This window comes from Sarcophilus harrisii, chromosome 1 (assembly GCF_902635505.1).
Source record: "Sarcophilus harrisii chromosome 1, mSarHar1.11, whole genome shotgun sequence".
Classification (NCBI taxonomy): domain Eukaryota; kingdom Metazoa; phylum Chordata; class Mammalia; order Dasyuromorphia; family Dasyuridae; genus Sarcophilus; species Sarcophilus harrisii.
Window position 1 is genome coordinate 85,034,976 of NC_045426.1, and position 15,402 is coordinate 85,050,377.

Consider the following 15,402-nt stretch of genomic DNA (forward strand, 5'->3'; position numbering starts at 1 on the left):
AAAAAAAAGTCCAGTTCATAGAGGGGGAACATGAGGCCTAAAGCAAGGAAAGAATATGCTTCAATGGAGCAGGGAATTGAGCTACCCATGTGTCTTTCATCCCAATCATAGAATCCTGCATCTGGAAGGGGCTTCAAAGGTCACCTGGACAAAAGACCAGTCATCTTGATTTGTTTTGTGTATCTCAGACCCCTTCAGTAGATCAATAAAGTTTGTGGGTTCTTTCATAGAATAATGCTTTTAAATGCACAAAATAAAATAGGTAAGATGACAAAATAATTGGAATACAATTGTCTAAATATTTTTTAAAACAAATTAGGTTAAGAATCACTAAGTCGATTTTAATACCTAAATAGAGATTATATCTACAATATTCCCATCTAAGCTCTTCTTGAAACCCTAAGAATGAAGGCAAATTTCCCAAGTTAACCCCATTCCATCAGATCTGGCATCTTTACATTCTACTTCAGACAGAAAAAATTATTGGGTGATACTTGTCTTTACAGAAAGGTTCACCATCAAATTCCTAATGCATTTAAAGCATTTTTTAAGGCAGCTCTGGTGAAGTGTAAGGAGTCCTGAAGGATGAAGCATGCTTCTTACTTTTCACAAGAGAGGTGATGTTCTATGGGTGCAGAATAAGATAAACATTTTCTAACATGGCTGATGTATTTGTCTGTCTTCTTTGACTGTATTTATTTGACACAAGGGCAGGCTCAGTTAGGGAAGAGCAGAATTAATAAGAAGATAAAAGTGGTATTAAAAGAAAAAAGAACAATAATAAAACTAAAAAGTATGAGCTCTTTATGGATGGATTCTGTTTTCTTTTTTTTTTTCCCTTGAGGCAATTGGGATTAAGTGACTTGCCCAGGGTCACACAGCTAGTAAGTATTTGAGACTAGATTTAAATGCTTATCCTCCTAATTCCAGGGCTGTGTTCTAGTGACTGCACCACCTTCTGTTGCTTTTTTATGTTTGTTGAATTGAATGAGATTGTTTCTAGATTTGCTTGAGGGTTTTGGGTTTTTTTTGTTTTGTTTTGTTTTGTTTGCTATTACTTAAGTCATAGATATAGATAAATAATCATTACTTTTATTATTATAAATTCCCTGGACTTGGACCCAGAAGTTTCAATCCCTCTATACCACATAATAAGTCTATGATCTTTAGCCAATTGCTTCTGCCCTGTAACACTCTGTTCCACAGTTGTAAAAGGGGAAGAAGTTTAATGTGCAACTCTGCTTTATTTAAATCCAGTTCACAGACAAAACATTATCCCATGATGCCATTAGTTCTCTTCAAAAACCCAGGACCATTATCCCGACCAACAACAACAAAAGAGGAATACTAGTACCCATACCGCTCATATTTGTTGAGAGGCTAAAATGAAAGAGTCAAAATTCTTTATAAATTTGTCTTAAGGTGATTGGGTCACATAACTTGTAAGTGAGACCAGCTTTGAACTCAGGTCTTCTGAGTCCAGCTCCAGTCAGTGTACCACCTAGCTGCCCCAAAGTGCTTTATAAATCTTAAAGCATTATGTAAATAGAAATCATTGTTATGATTTATAAAGAAATCATTTTGAGATCTCTCCTGGACTCTGGATACTGACTAAAGGACTCAAGGAGCCTTGTGAAGAGTTGGGATGTTATGAATACTTTGTCTGAATAAAATGCACCTCTCATGGTTACGCTTTAAAACCTCAACCCTGGAGCCAAAAAACAAAACCAAAATAAAATAAAGAACTCAAAAGCAAACTCCTAGTCATATCCATCTGACAGTATTTTTTTCCACTTCCATATTGGGTTCCCACTGGCAATATTTGGCTACTTTGGGCCTAACTCTAGAATGGTACAGAATTTACTGACCCAACTGGAAACTGTTAAACACCTGAAAAGACCCTAGTTGTTATTCAGCCACCTCTTGAACCTTCCTCTCCAGTTTATCTTGTTAACTTCTTCAAAGAACTACAAAGTCATTGTTCCTTAAAAGAGCAATCTGTTGGGAATCTGGCAACTGTACTATGGTAGAAAGAGGACAGGATTTGTAGTCTGGACACCAACCTAGTTTCTGATTCCAGTCTTGCTGTGGCTTTGGGCAAATAACAATGAAATAATTGATTGTTGTTCAGTCATTTCTGCAATGTTTGGCTCTTCATGACCCCATTTCGGGTTTTCTTAGCAAAAATATAGAATGGTTTGCCATTTTCTTTTTCAGCTCATTTTTCAGATAAGGAAACTATGGCAAACAGGATTAAGTGGCTTGTCCAGGATCACAGTTAATGAATGCTTGAGACCAGATTTGGTCTTAAGAAGATAAATCTTCCTGATTTTGGGCCCTCTTACTGCACCACTTTAGCTGCTCCAAAATAGCAATAATAGTTAGGTTTTGGGTTTGTAAAGTACTTTACATTTCTTATCTCATTTGAGACTCATAGCAAGACCAGAAGATTGCTATTAATATCCCTATTTTACAGATGAAGAAACTGAATCTGGAGTTGCTGGAGTGATATAACTAGTAAGTTTCTGAGGCAAGATTCTAAAGCAGGTGTTGCTGATTCCAACTGCAACATGCTATCCATTTCCTACCTATCGTGTGTTAACATTGGAGATAAAAAGATGAAAAACACTTAGCTGACAACCTTAAAGAAATGACTATCTAGTAAGGGTTAAATGACCTATAGACACATAAATATAATAAAATGGAAAATGTGAAGGTCAAAGGAACAAACAAATTAGAGGAACAACAATTAGATAAAGCACTGGCTCTGGAGTCAAAATGGACCTGAGCTCAAATCCAGCCTCAAATATTTACTAGCTATGTGAGCCTGGTCTAGTCACTTAACCTTGTTGCCTCAAAAAAAAAAAAAAAAAAAAAAAAAAAAAAAAAATATATATATATATATATATATATATATATAAGGAAATTTCAAAAGGGAAAGATGACTTTAAGCTGGAAGCATTAAACAAAGTTTCACAAATAAGGTGGGGCACTAAATGGGGCCTTGAATGGAGGACAACGTTTTAATAATAATACCATTTATGTAGTGTCTACATAGCATTTTACAAATATAGGCTCATTTTATCCTTACAGAATGCGCTTTGAGGAAACTGAGACAATGATCAAAGAATCATAACTAGTAAATTCAAATCTCAGTTCCTCCTGATTCCCCATCCAAAGCTCTATCCACTATACCATCTAGCTGCCACAGTGGGAAGAGATGTGGTGGTAGAGTCCTCCGGGCACATGGGATTACTTATGAAAAAGCATGTAGACTTCAAAGGCAGGATGCTGCATTTGAGTCCAATCCAGAGGATACAAGGAGGAGTGTAGAATAAGACAAGAGGCAGATTGTGGATAGCCTGAGGTGACAGGCTAAATGGTTTCTATTGAAATAATAGATACTTTGGATATTTTTGAGTGGAGGAGTGATTGAATGGAATCTGTGCAATATTTTGGCAATTCTGTGAAGGATGGACTAGAAAGGTCAGAAACTGCAATTGGAAAGAAAAGGAGGCAAGATAAAACAATTATTAGATTATCACAGTAACTCAAGTTTGAGGAGCTGAAACCGGGCAGAAGCAGTGATGAATGCCAGACTTGTAGAAGAGGTAATTGTCAGGATTTGGTGTTTGATTAGATGTGAGAATGAAGGAGGAAAAGGGGAGGAAAGTCTGATGAATTTAAGGTTTGTGTTTGTGTGAATGAGTAGGGAGACTGATGATAGAACCAAAGAATTTCCATGTTAGAAGGAACCTGTTGCCTGTTGTCACACAGCTAAGTAAGTAGCAAAGCAAGTATTCAAATACAAATAATCAGGAATCTAAGTCTCAATTGGTCCATCCATTTATTGTCATCCAAGACAACAGCTAGTAGTTTGGCTAGAAGAATAGGAATTAAAGTTGGAAAGATATAATGGGGCCAAAATGTGGTAAGCCTTGAATGGCAGGTTGCTTAAGGAAGAAGAAATCTTTGGAAGTATTTGGTTAGGAAACGAATGTGATTCAATTCCAGACTATATAAATAGAGTACTCATGCAGGATGTATAAAGATGGGTTGGAAAGGGAGTAACAAGAGAATTTAGGAGGGAGAGAATGGTTAGGGAGCTATTGTACTGATCCAGACATGTTGACGAGAAATAAAAGTATGAAAAAATAAAAAGAAAAATGTAGAAATACATGATGTTATCATTATCATTTTTTTCTTTTTGGCAGTAAACACACATAAAAATCTGATATTTAGATTCCTTAATGAAGTGAAAGAAATTTATCAATGTATACTATATATATATATATATATATATATATATATATATAGTATGTGATATATAATGCAAAAAATGATATATTGAAAAATATAATGCAAAAGTGATATTCTGTGTTGGAGAAGTGCTCAAAGAACATAAAATTTTTGAAGGAGGACATACAAACCATTACTAATCCCTTGAAAAATTGTTCACACTCAAAAAATGCACATCAAAACAACTTTTAAGATATCTTATATCTACCAAATTGGCAACAAAAAAAATAAACAAACTGTAATTCAGTGTTAACATTGCTATGGAGAAACAGGCATTCTGCCACATTTTTTAACTCTTAGGCTGTTTCAGACTTTTTGGAAAGCAATTTAACATTGTCAAATTGACCTAGGAAAACAAACCTTTGACTCCACTAATCTCACCGTAGGCATGGCTATAACAAAGGTGAGGCAAGCAAAGCTGAGGGAGACAAAGAAAAACAAATAAAATATTCAATACTATTCTAAGAATGCCATGTCATTAGGTCAGAAGGGTACAGTATCATAATCTTGGCCCAGGAGCAGAATTAACTAGCTATGATTCTGCTGTTGAGACTTTATCCTAAAGATAAACTTTATCAAATTATGATTTTATTTTTATTAAAAGAAAAAAAAAGATGGACATATATCAAAATATTAAGAGACTAGTGGTAAATAGGAAACAACCGGTAGGTACAAAGATTTGGGAATGGCCAAAAAAACTGATCCATCCATAGAATGGGTATTAGTGTTCCCCAAACAGAATGAATATGAACAAACTCAGTTCTCTTTGAAGAAAACATGGTTCCTTGAAGCAATCCAGAGTGGGGCAGAGGACAGTGTTGTATTTATATTCAGAGGGCCAGCTTTGTCTTCACATCTCCCTTCTGTTACCTACTACATAAGTACTTTTTCTTCTCTTGGACTTGTTTCCTTGTACATAAAACGACTATGATTTTAAGCTTCTCCTAGCTTAAAATTGTGAGCTCCTTGGGGACAGCCTCCTTTGTTATCTCTAGCCTAGCATATATAATAAATACGGGTTTTGTTGGGGTTTTTGATTGATTGAAATAAATTAATGTGGACAAAGTGTCTTAAGACAATAAAAGCGACTCAACAGATAAAAAGTGGGGAGGGGGCGTGGAAGGGAGAATTCGTGAAACTAAACTTTGTGTCCGTGGAGCGATTTATTTTGTTTCTTTCCTATAATCGTAGTTAGAATTTATCTAACTGCTTTAGGGTTTGCAGAACTCTTTCTCATTCAGTCTTCACAATTAACTTGAGAAATGGGTGATATTAATATTACTGTTCTGTAAGAAATGACCAACAGGATGATTTCAGAAAGGCCTGGAGAGACTTACACGAACTGATGCTGAGTGAAATGAGCAGGACCAGGAGATCATTATATACTTCTACAACAATACTAGATGATGACCAGTTCTGATGGATCAGGCCATCCTCAGCAACGAGATCAACCAAATCATTTCTAATGGAGCAGTAATGAACTGAACTAGCTATGCCCAGAAAAATAACTCTGGGAGATGACTAAAAACCATTACATTAAATTCCCAATCCCTATATTTATGCACACCTGCATTTTTGATTTCCTTCACAAGCTAATTGTACAATATTTCAGAGTCTGATTCTTTTTGTACAGCAAAATAATGTTTTGGTCATGTATACTTATTGGGTATCTAAGTTATATTTTAATATATTTTAACATCTACTGGTCATCCTGACATTTAGGGGAGGGGGTGGGGGGGTAAGAGGTGAAAAATTGGAACAAGAGGTTTGGCAATTGTTAATGCTGTAAAGTTACCTATGTATATATCCTGTAAATAAAAGGCTATTAAATAAAAATTAAAAAAAAAAAAAAAAAAAAAAAAAGAGAGAAATGGGTGATATTACTAGTATTATCCCCATTTGAATGAGAGAACTTCACGGTGGGTGGGCTTTCGTGACTCGTCCTGGGGAAGCGTCTGGGCAGCATTTGAACCCGCTCCCTCACTACGCCACCTAGCGGTGGTAGACCTCTACTACGTATCTTGCGGAGCCTGTCTCCACAGCACGCGCAGCGCTACTGCAAGGGCTCTAGAAACCACGACTTTCTCTTTCCATCAGGATTAGGGATTTTCGGGGAGAGTGGGAGACGGGGGCGGGAGAGACCTAAAGGCCGAAAGACGATGGCCGTTGGCCGTACTAGACGGTTGGTCTGGAGCGGTTGAGAATCCCTGCCGGTTCTGCCCCGTCCGACTCTGAGATTCTAGTCAGGGGCGGGGCTACCAGGTTAGGAGAGGAGCGGTGATTGGTTGAAAGGGAGCTTCCGGAGGCTCTTCCGGCTTAGACTAGGACGCTACTGAATGCTGATAGGACAGTTTGCTGTCAGGCTGCAGGGTCTGCTGGGAGGTGTAGTTTTTCCCAGCCCCGGATTCTCGGACCAGAGAAGGCTTCTATGCAGCGGCCGCCGGCGCCATGTCCCGGGTGCAAGTGCCCTGTCACATCAAGGGGGCTGTGGCGCTGCAGGTGGGCGACGTGCGGACGGTTCAGGGCCGGCCCGGCGTCCTGGTCATCGATGTCACCTTCCCCACTGCCGGGCCCATTGAGGTGAGCGCCGGCCCGAGGGGCTGGGCCGCGGCCGGGCTGGGGCGGGGCCGAGGAGGGAGGTATTCCCAGAAAGATGAGCCGATTCTGCAGCTCCGGGGGCTGGCCCGCACTCTGCCCCGGGCGGCCGGTGCGGTGCCAGGAGGGCGGGCAGAAGCCGCCTGCCGCCTCCGGGGCTCAGTTTGTCTGTAGAATGAGACCGTTGGACCGGATGGCCCCTTGGATCTCCGCCCAGCTGCGTGCGTGATGAAGATGAGACCCCCTTCCCCTTTCAGTTTCTCCTTGGCCGAGGCTTTGCTCACAGTGACTTTGGGAGCTAAATAAAACCACCACATCCCCCAACGAAATTGGGGGAGCTGTGATCTCTTGGACGCGAACTCGGACCCCTCCCATTGCACCCGATGTCCTTTTTAAATTCCTCAGAAGGGACACCGCCGAAGGCCTTTTCTCTGGTTCTTTTGACATTTATGTTGGTTACTATCAACGGAGCTGATAAAAATAACTAATAACTGACACATGCCGTGCTTTAAACATGCAGCCGGGTATATCGGGTAAGCTTCACAAGATGGAAAGTAGATTAGGTTAGGTAAACTGTCGAGAACTGCATGGTAGCTAATGAGGGTCAAAAGTAGAATTTGAATCTGTGTCTTCCAACCTCTTTTTTCTTTTTTTTATTATATTATTATATATATATATTATTGGCAGATATTATTATGGCAGATGGCAGATATAATAATAATATATTATATTATTGACAGAACCCATGCCTGGATAATTTTTTTTTACAACATTATCCCTTGCACTCACTTCTGTTCCAATTTTTCCCTCCCACCCTCCACCCCCTCCCCTAGATGGCAAGCAGTCCTATATATGTTGAATATGTCCTAGTATATCCTAGATACAATGTATGTGTGCAGATCCAAACAGTTTTCTTGTTGCACAGGGAGAATCCCAACCTCTTTCTACAAAGCCTTGCTGCAGTGGAGCTCGGGGCTTTCCCTAGGTTAACTTTGACGTGACTAGCCACCTCTTTTTCCTGGTTATACATCTCTTTGATAAGAGTATCCATTCTGCTACTGGTCGTGCACATTTCTTTGGTAATTTGTTGAAGCCTATTTACACCCACTTTGAGCATTTTTTGACTGCTTATTGACTATGGTACTTTAGAATTCAAACCCTTTATATTTTCCCTCCAACAATTCCAAAGCACATGTCAGTATGATAGAAAATTGTTTGAAAGATGGCTCAGTAGAGATGATTTTGCTTGATAGTCACCTATTAACATTAAAAGGAGTTTAAAATAGAGAAATATTTGCCACTTTATGGAGGCTCCCCAATGCAGGGTCCAAATGAAAGAAGACTTGACCAGATTTTGATAAGAAATTGTGTAAATGATACATAGAATCCATCTATTAGTATTTATAATGTGGACAAATATTGTGCAAGGATAATGGACTGAGGCCCAGAATTGAAGAGGAAGAAGAGACTAAGCTGAGTCATTAAAAGACTCCTGGTGTTTCCCTGGAACAAAGGCCTATCTTTTTAAAACATCATTATCCATCTGCTGCTGTTGTGTGGCTCTGAGTCATAAGCATATCACAGTTTGGAGAGATGGAACAATAGAGAGATACACAGTGCTCTACAGTAGGCTGTAACAAACTACTAATGAAGAATCATATAGAAGACGTGCCAAATAGGATATCAGAGAGATGTACGATGGGAAAAGGATGTGGGCCAGTCATGTAATTGGATCGAGAGGTAATAAAATCTGTGTACTTCATCAGTATCTTGTAACAACAAGAAATCCAAAGGAAAACCCTTACCCACTGAGGTATTCAAGAAGCCAAGTTGCATATTATTGTGAAAGCTTAACATTTTTCTTGAAGACACAAACTTGTGTATGAATATATAAACTTTTCAAGTTTACCTGGACACACAAAGCCTTGTCCTGGTTTTGTCCACTGTATTTATCATATTTATTATTAGAGCATTTAGTAAAATTTTTGTAGACCTGGTCTGATTCCAAATTGTGCCAGCCCTAACTGGAACCCTTATTTGTGTTTCAGTTACAGGAAATCACCTTTAAGAATTATTACACAGCCTTCTTGAGTATCCGTGTGCGCCAGCCTGGTTCCCCGAACAAATGGATTACCTGTTTACGAGACTACTGTTTAATGCCCAATCCACATAATGAGGAAGGGGCCCAGGACTATGTGTCCCTATACAAGCATCAGGTCAGTGAGAACTCTTTCTCTATTGGAGTTAAGGGGAGGAGTGGGCTGTGGGGAGAAGAGAGAGACCTGACTTCTTGCCCTGCACAGCTCATTTAACAAAGTTAAATATTTACTAAGGGAGTGTGAAGGTCTAAGAAAATCTAGAGGCTAGATGTCTGTCTTTTAAAAAGTAAGTAGCATTATTTGATTATTTTATACTTGATAAATGCCCCCCAAATATGAGCATTTCAACATACAAAGAACAGAAAAAGATTGTACATGGAAATGAAAAGTTTCCATTATAAAAAGCTGCTTTCTTTATAGATATATAATTTATTCAGGATATTAGTTCCAAAATTGTCCTACTTGTCTGCGTTTCCTCTGAGCCCCTCTTTCTGTTCTACTTGGAGAAATTTTTTTTTAATACTTCATTGATACTTTTGAAAAAGTATCTTCTTTTTTTGTACAACTTTTCTTTTATTGTACAACTAATATTATCAACCTTCCCCCAGTTTTCCATTCCCCAAAACAAAAATATAAACTTCATTTGTAATCAATAGACATAATCAAACAAAATCCAAAAATGTATGTCTCATTTTTCACCTCTTTTCTATCACCCCTCCGTCAAGAAGTAGGAGGCATGAATTATAATTATCCTCTGGAATAATTTTTTGGCACATCTCTATCTTTTAAAACTCTTTGTTGTTAACTTAGTAGTGCTATAATTGTTCCAAATTGTTTTCCAGAGACTGGGCCAATTCAAAACTCAAAGCTAGATTTCTATGGTGCCTCTCACTTTCTAGAAATTTTTCTGGACTTAAGGAAATAGATATTCAAGCAGAGAATATTTGGCCCATATTTTATATAGACTGCTCTCTGAAGAATTTTGGGATTGATGTGTGACATGGGAAAGGCTGGCAAAAGTCTTCCCAGCATGGCATGCTCACGTCAAAGATGTTGTGTTCTATGAACAAAGCAGAATTGCAGCAGCTCAAATGAAATGTGAGATGCACAAATTAAGACACATCTACAAACCCCAAATGTTCACATAGACTATTTGTGCCCTACCTTTGATAGAGCCTTCTGAGCTTGTGTTCTGATCAGCCATGGTCGGACACACTGTAACTTGACTCCAACTAAATGTCATTTTGTTCCTCTTCAAGAAGGAAGGACAATTAACCAAGAAGCTAGGTGGTGCTGGTGGAAAAAACTTGATTGCAAATCCACCTCAGACACATACCACTTGTATGACCCTGAGCAAGTCATTTAACCATGGTCTGCTTCATTTTTCTCAACTATAAAAGAGGGATAGTTGTAACACCTACTTCTCAAGGTTGCTTTGAGAATCAAATGAGATAGTAATTATAAAGCATTTAGTACAGGGCCTAACACATTAGTTATATATAAATATAAATTTGTTAGCTATTATATGGCATTTATATAGGGACTTGGGGACCTTGTTGACAGGACAAGTGATAGGGCCTTCTAGGCTGTAATCCCAAAATCTTAGGTCCTCAAGATCTCCCCCTTTAGGCAGGAGGGAGTTCTTTCCCACTCAGAACATGAGCTTGGGTGAAGGCTTTGCTCCCCTGGTTATTCCCTGATACCTAAGGGTTGGGAAGAGTCCCAAGGATGACATGCTGGTATGGAGGTGGGGTTACCTTTGTGCAGATGCTGTGTGACATGGAGAAGGTGCTGGAGCTGCGCCTGATTCTGCGGCAGCCATCCCCACTGTGGCTCAACTTCACATTGGAGGACTTACAGTTTTTTCAGCATGGACCACAGGTGGGAGATTTTTCCATGACTGAAGAAAAATACTGTCAGATAAGATGAATAATGCTTGTTCTGAGACTTTTGCTAGACTGTATATGTTAAACTTATAAAAGGAACAATAAGCATCCAAAAAAAGCAGGGGGTGGAGTGTATTGAGACAATCAGTTCTTGTGTTTACAGCTGTGGGTGTAAACTTCAATTTTGGGGTCAAGGCCTGGATAGTTATTCAGCAAGTTTTTATTAAATGCCTACTGTGTCCAGATCTCTTGGGCAAGTACTAGGTAAGATACCGCCTGTATATATGGCCCAGTCTAAACACACAGTCTATTAGAAAGTGAAAATAGGTAAAATTTACCTTTGGGGCTGACCAGCAGCATGGAAAGTAAGGGCCAGAAGAGCATGGGTGTATGAAAGGAGCATGAAAGATAGCAGCCAAGTTAGAACTGTGAGGAAAGGGACAATGAAGGGTCCCATGGGGCAGCAAATTGTTTACCAGATATTTGGAAATACTCCAACAATCCTCAGTATTTGGGCAGGAAGAGAGGTGTTTGGTGTGTGGGATTGTATCCCAAAGGCAGTGTGATTCTTGCATATATATGACTCCTCTGGTGTGCAGCCAGGACTGCAGAACCCTCTTCTGTCACTTCTAAGTCCTTAAAGGGATTGAATGATGGTTAAGCTGAATTAGAAAAAGAGGGAAGGTTAGCTTCTTAAAGAGTTAGGCCTTTCCATGCCAGCACTGAGCTTAGGAGCTGACTATACAAAGAAACAAATGAAACAATTTCTATCTTCAAAGAGTTTGTATTCTGTTGGGGGAGGCAACATGGAAACATTTTCAGTATTTTTAAAAGATAAGGTGATCTTTCACCACAGCTAAGGCCGTCTTTAGTAAGGCAGTATGAGAGCTAAACTTTGAAGGCAGCTAATGATTCTAAAAATCAGAGGTAAGGCATGGAGGATAGTGTTTTCAAAAGCCTGGATGGACTGATTTTTGTGATTAATAGCAGGATGGCCAGTTTGGCTTAACTAAGAAGTATCTAAAGGGAGTAAGGCATATAATAAGTCCGCACAGGTAGGTTGGCTTCAGTTTGTAAAGAGTTATAAATGTCCAACAGAGAGGTTTATATTTGATCCCTAAAGTAATAACCATTAGAGTTTTTTGAGGGGAATGACATCTGACCTGGACATTAAAAGGAAGATCATTTGGGCAACTTTATGGAGGATAGATTAGAAAGGGGACAGCTTTGAGGCAGGGAGACCAATTAGGAAACTAGTGGCAATAATTGTCCAGGCCAAAAGTGTGAAGATCCAAACTAGACTAAGTGGCCATGTGAACGGAGAAAAGGAGATGGATGAACTTGGGTAACTAGAAGAATAATGGTACTCTCTGTAGAAAGAAGGAAATTTAGGAGGACTATGGAAATAAAAGAGAACACATTCTGTTCTGAACATGTTGCATTTCTTCCTCCAATTCCATCTTCTTTGATGATGGTTACCTAATAGAGCCCTTCATCAGCCTTTACCAAGTGGCTCTCCCACCCAGCACCCTATGAGCAACCAGCTCTCCTCCTTCAGGTAAGTTCACCTTTGTATATATTTTTTTGGCTCCTCTCACCCACCCTCATCCTTGACCTCGTAGTACCTATGTCAAAGCTTTGTATTTCCAGTTATCAGTTCAAGTTTGTCAGATTGAATTGGTCTGGTGCTGGGCCTCCTTCAAGAATCTGACTGTGGTGGACATGCCATAACAACTAAACTGGGAACACTGTCCACTTTTTCCTGATGCCGCAAACCTTGAAGTTTGTGAAACACAGTGAAAGGAAGGGCACTAATAAAAGGGTCATGACAGTGGGGAGTGACTGGCTGTTCTGGTGTTGGGATGGAAATGGTTTGTACATCTGTATTGAATACATCTGACTCACTCACTCCCCACCCTACTCCATCCATGACCTATTGCCTCCTTCTGGACTGCTAGCTGTTGCTTCTAGACCTATTTAAAAGCTGTGGTTATTACTCATGGTTGTGAAAGTCCCACAGAGGTAGAAGGGGTTTAATTCTAGCAATCTTCACTCCCTTCTTCTAGTAAGTCATTGCTGTGTTTTTTTAGCAAGCCCTCCCTGACCCAGATAAGGTTTCTTCGGAGGTTCAGCAGATGTGGATGCTGACTGAGATGATCCGAGCCAACCGAACAACAGCTCGTATTGGCCGCTTTGATGTGAGTTGTCCAGCTGCCTCTGCTTTTAGCCCCCTAGCTCTTACGTGGCCAGGATTGACTAGCTCTGTTTGTGTTACAGGTGGATGGCTGTTATGACTTGAACCTGCTCTCCTACACGTGAACCCTCAAGGTTGTTTGGCCTCCAGATTTTGTTCATGACTGAGATGATTATTTTTTATTTCTGCTGAGGACCAAGGCCATCTCAAACAAAAGAGGCTCAGTGTCCATTGTCTGCTCCCAGAATATCATTCTCCTCTTTGCTTCTAGTTGAAGCTGCTAAGACTTCTTGGTATTGATAAACAGCTTGAATGTAAGCTCTGGGTGGAAACTCTCCCGTCCTCTGGCTTCAGCCTGAACTCTTGAGATGCCAACTTTCCCTCCTTCCCTGCCTCAGCTTCATCATAAAAACTCACCAATGTTATTTCTTTAGAAGCAATGTGTGCATAGTATTGACACGGTCTGTTCCTTCTAGCCTTTCCCACCCCTGGATAGTCACAGTCCTGCCTATGTATTGCCTTAATGGTAACTTGTGTTTTCCTATTATTTCTGATCCTGAGCTCATTTGGGCTTGGGATAACTTCATCCTGCCGTATGACTATTGTTCACATACCTGTCAACAGTATGAGGTCTTTCAATCAAGAAAGTATTTTTAAGAACCTGCTGTGTGTCCCACACTGTGCTAGGTGCTGAAGGATACAAAGACAGAAGACAAAGACTGCCCACAAAGAGCTTACATTCTAATGGAGAAGATAATATGTACATATATATAGGTACATTAAAAAAAGACATAATTTGAGGTAGTTCTCTACCTCTTACCGGGCTCTGGCCTAAGTCTAAACCTGAACTAAATGTCTTGATCTTTGGAAGCTTCAGGAATCTGTCTTAGTCATAGGAAACTCCAAAAAGTAGTCATTATCTAAATTACCATCCAGAGTAAATAGAAGGCCCCAAGGTGCTTGGGGAGAGAAGCCCCCATTTCATTCTTTGAACAGACTACAATCCCACTCCATCTCCGGAGATCCTGCAGGTTGTCAATTACAAAGCAACATCTCTTTTCCTAGTTAGAATGTACAAGCCACAGATTGGAGGAAAGAGAGGAGAAAACTGGAGCTAGATGGATTCTCTTAGGATAGATTACTCCCCTCTTCCTCTTTCTTGTTTGTTTCTTCCGGCCCTCTTCCCTCTTTCCCCCTCCCCACTGTGACTTAACCCAGCAGATGCTGAATTCATGCAGAGCCAAGCAGACGCTATACCTGCTGTAATTAAAATTGTGTGTCATGCCGTCTTGGTACTTTGCTTCTAGAGGGACCATTTTTGAGTATTCTACTTAGAATAGGTAGCCAACTTCCCAAATGTGATTAAATATAGATATATAGATATTGCCCCATTTGTTCTGGTACCCAGCAAAGTTTATGACTAATAATGCTTCAGTACTTGACAAGATATGAATTAGTCTATTGAGTTCAGGGACTAAGTTCTGAACAGGTGCTAGCAGCAGAAGGCGTTCCTATTAAGAAAATTATGGGCCACTGTGTGCATGCAGGTGGGTAGCAGAAACCTGCCAGATCTCTTTCCTGCTGCAGAATTGTGGTGGTGCAGCTCCTACTTGGATAGTGGGCTAAAGACTAGTACTCTGGTACAAATTTTAAAATTGGAAGTTTCTGATAGTGACTAAAGAGTTAATTGCTTTGGCTATCATTCCCCTGTTTGAATTAAAGTTTTAACTATTTTCCCCCTAAATGTCTTCTCCTGACCACAATCAAAAGTACTGTTTATAATCTCTTTAAAAAGCTAAGTTCCTTTACATTCCACCGAGGCTTAAGTTTCTGATGGAGAGTAAAGAGTTAATTGCTTTGGCTATCATTCCCCTGTTTGAATTAAAGTTTAACTATTTTCCCCCTAAATGCCTTCTCCTGACCACAATCAAAAGTACTGCTTGATCTCTTTAAAAAGCTAAGTTCCTTTACATTCCACAGAGGCTTATTTGTTCAACTATCACCACAGTTCAGTGACCTTCAGTGGCTGGAGCATTACCCTAGAAGTCAGGAACGTGTTTAGTTTATTTCCAGATATGGAAGCCAAAGAGATAGAGATGCATTTGGGGTGAGCAGACCACTCCTGTTGTATGTGCTTGGATGAGTTGACAAATTTCTTAATAAAATTGAGAACTATTGTATCTTAAGCTTACAAGGATAAGCAAATCCATTCCTTCCATATGGAAAAGAGGATTTCAGACTTGCCAGGGTATCCTCATTCTGGTCCTTCAAGCAGGCAGGACTCTTTCTGGGTATTAATAGATGAGGAAGCTATTTCTGAGAGGTTAAG

General features: G+C 39.7%; 1 protein-coding gene across 1 annotated transcript; it reads left to right on the forward strand.

The window, feature by feature from the left end:
- The first annotated feature begins 6,579 nt into the window (after positions 1-6,579).
- On the forward strand, positions 6,580-15,035 carry NICN1 (nicolin 1). Its single transcript, XM_003762249.4, has 6 exons — positions 6,580-6,879; positions 8,943-9,110; positions 10,761-10,874; positions 12,366-12,437; positions 12,970-13,077; positions 13,157-15,035. The coding sequence occupies exons 1-6, from the start codon at positions 6,748-6,750 to the stop codon at positions 13,196-13,198; spliced, it is 636 nt and encodes a 211-aa protein (XP_003762297.1). The 5' UTR covers positions 6,580-6,747; the 3' UTR covers positions 13,199-15,035.
- The last annotated feature ends 367 nt before the right edge of the window (positions 15,036-15,402 follow it).

Bases quoted from the DNA above. Each gene is read 5' to 3' on its own strand.
- NICN1 (XM_003762249.4), top strand. From the start codon at position 6,748: ATGTCCCGGGTGCAAGTGCCCTGTCACATCAAGGGGGCTGTGGCGCTG. The intron at 9,111-10,760 runs GTCAGTGAGAAC...ACCTTTGTGCAG, and splicing joins TGTCCCTATACAAGCATCAG to ATGCTGTGTGACATGGAGAA. The intron at 12,438-12,969 runs GTAAGTTCACCT...GTGTTTTTTTAG, and splicing joins AACCAGCTCTCCTCCTTCAG to CAAGCCCTCCCTGACCCAGA.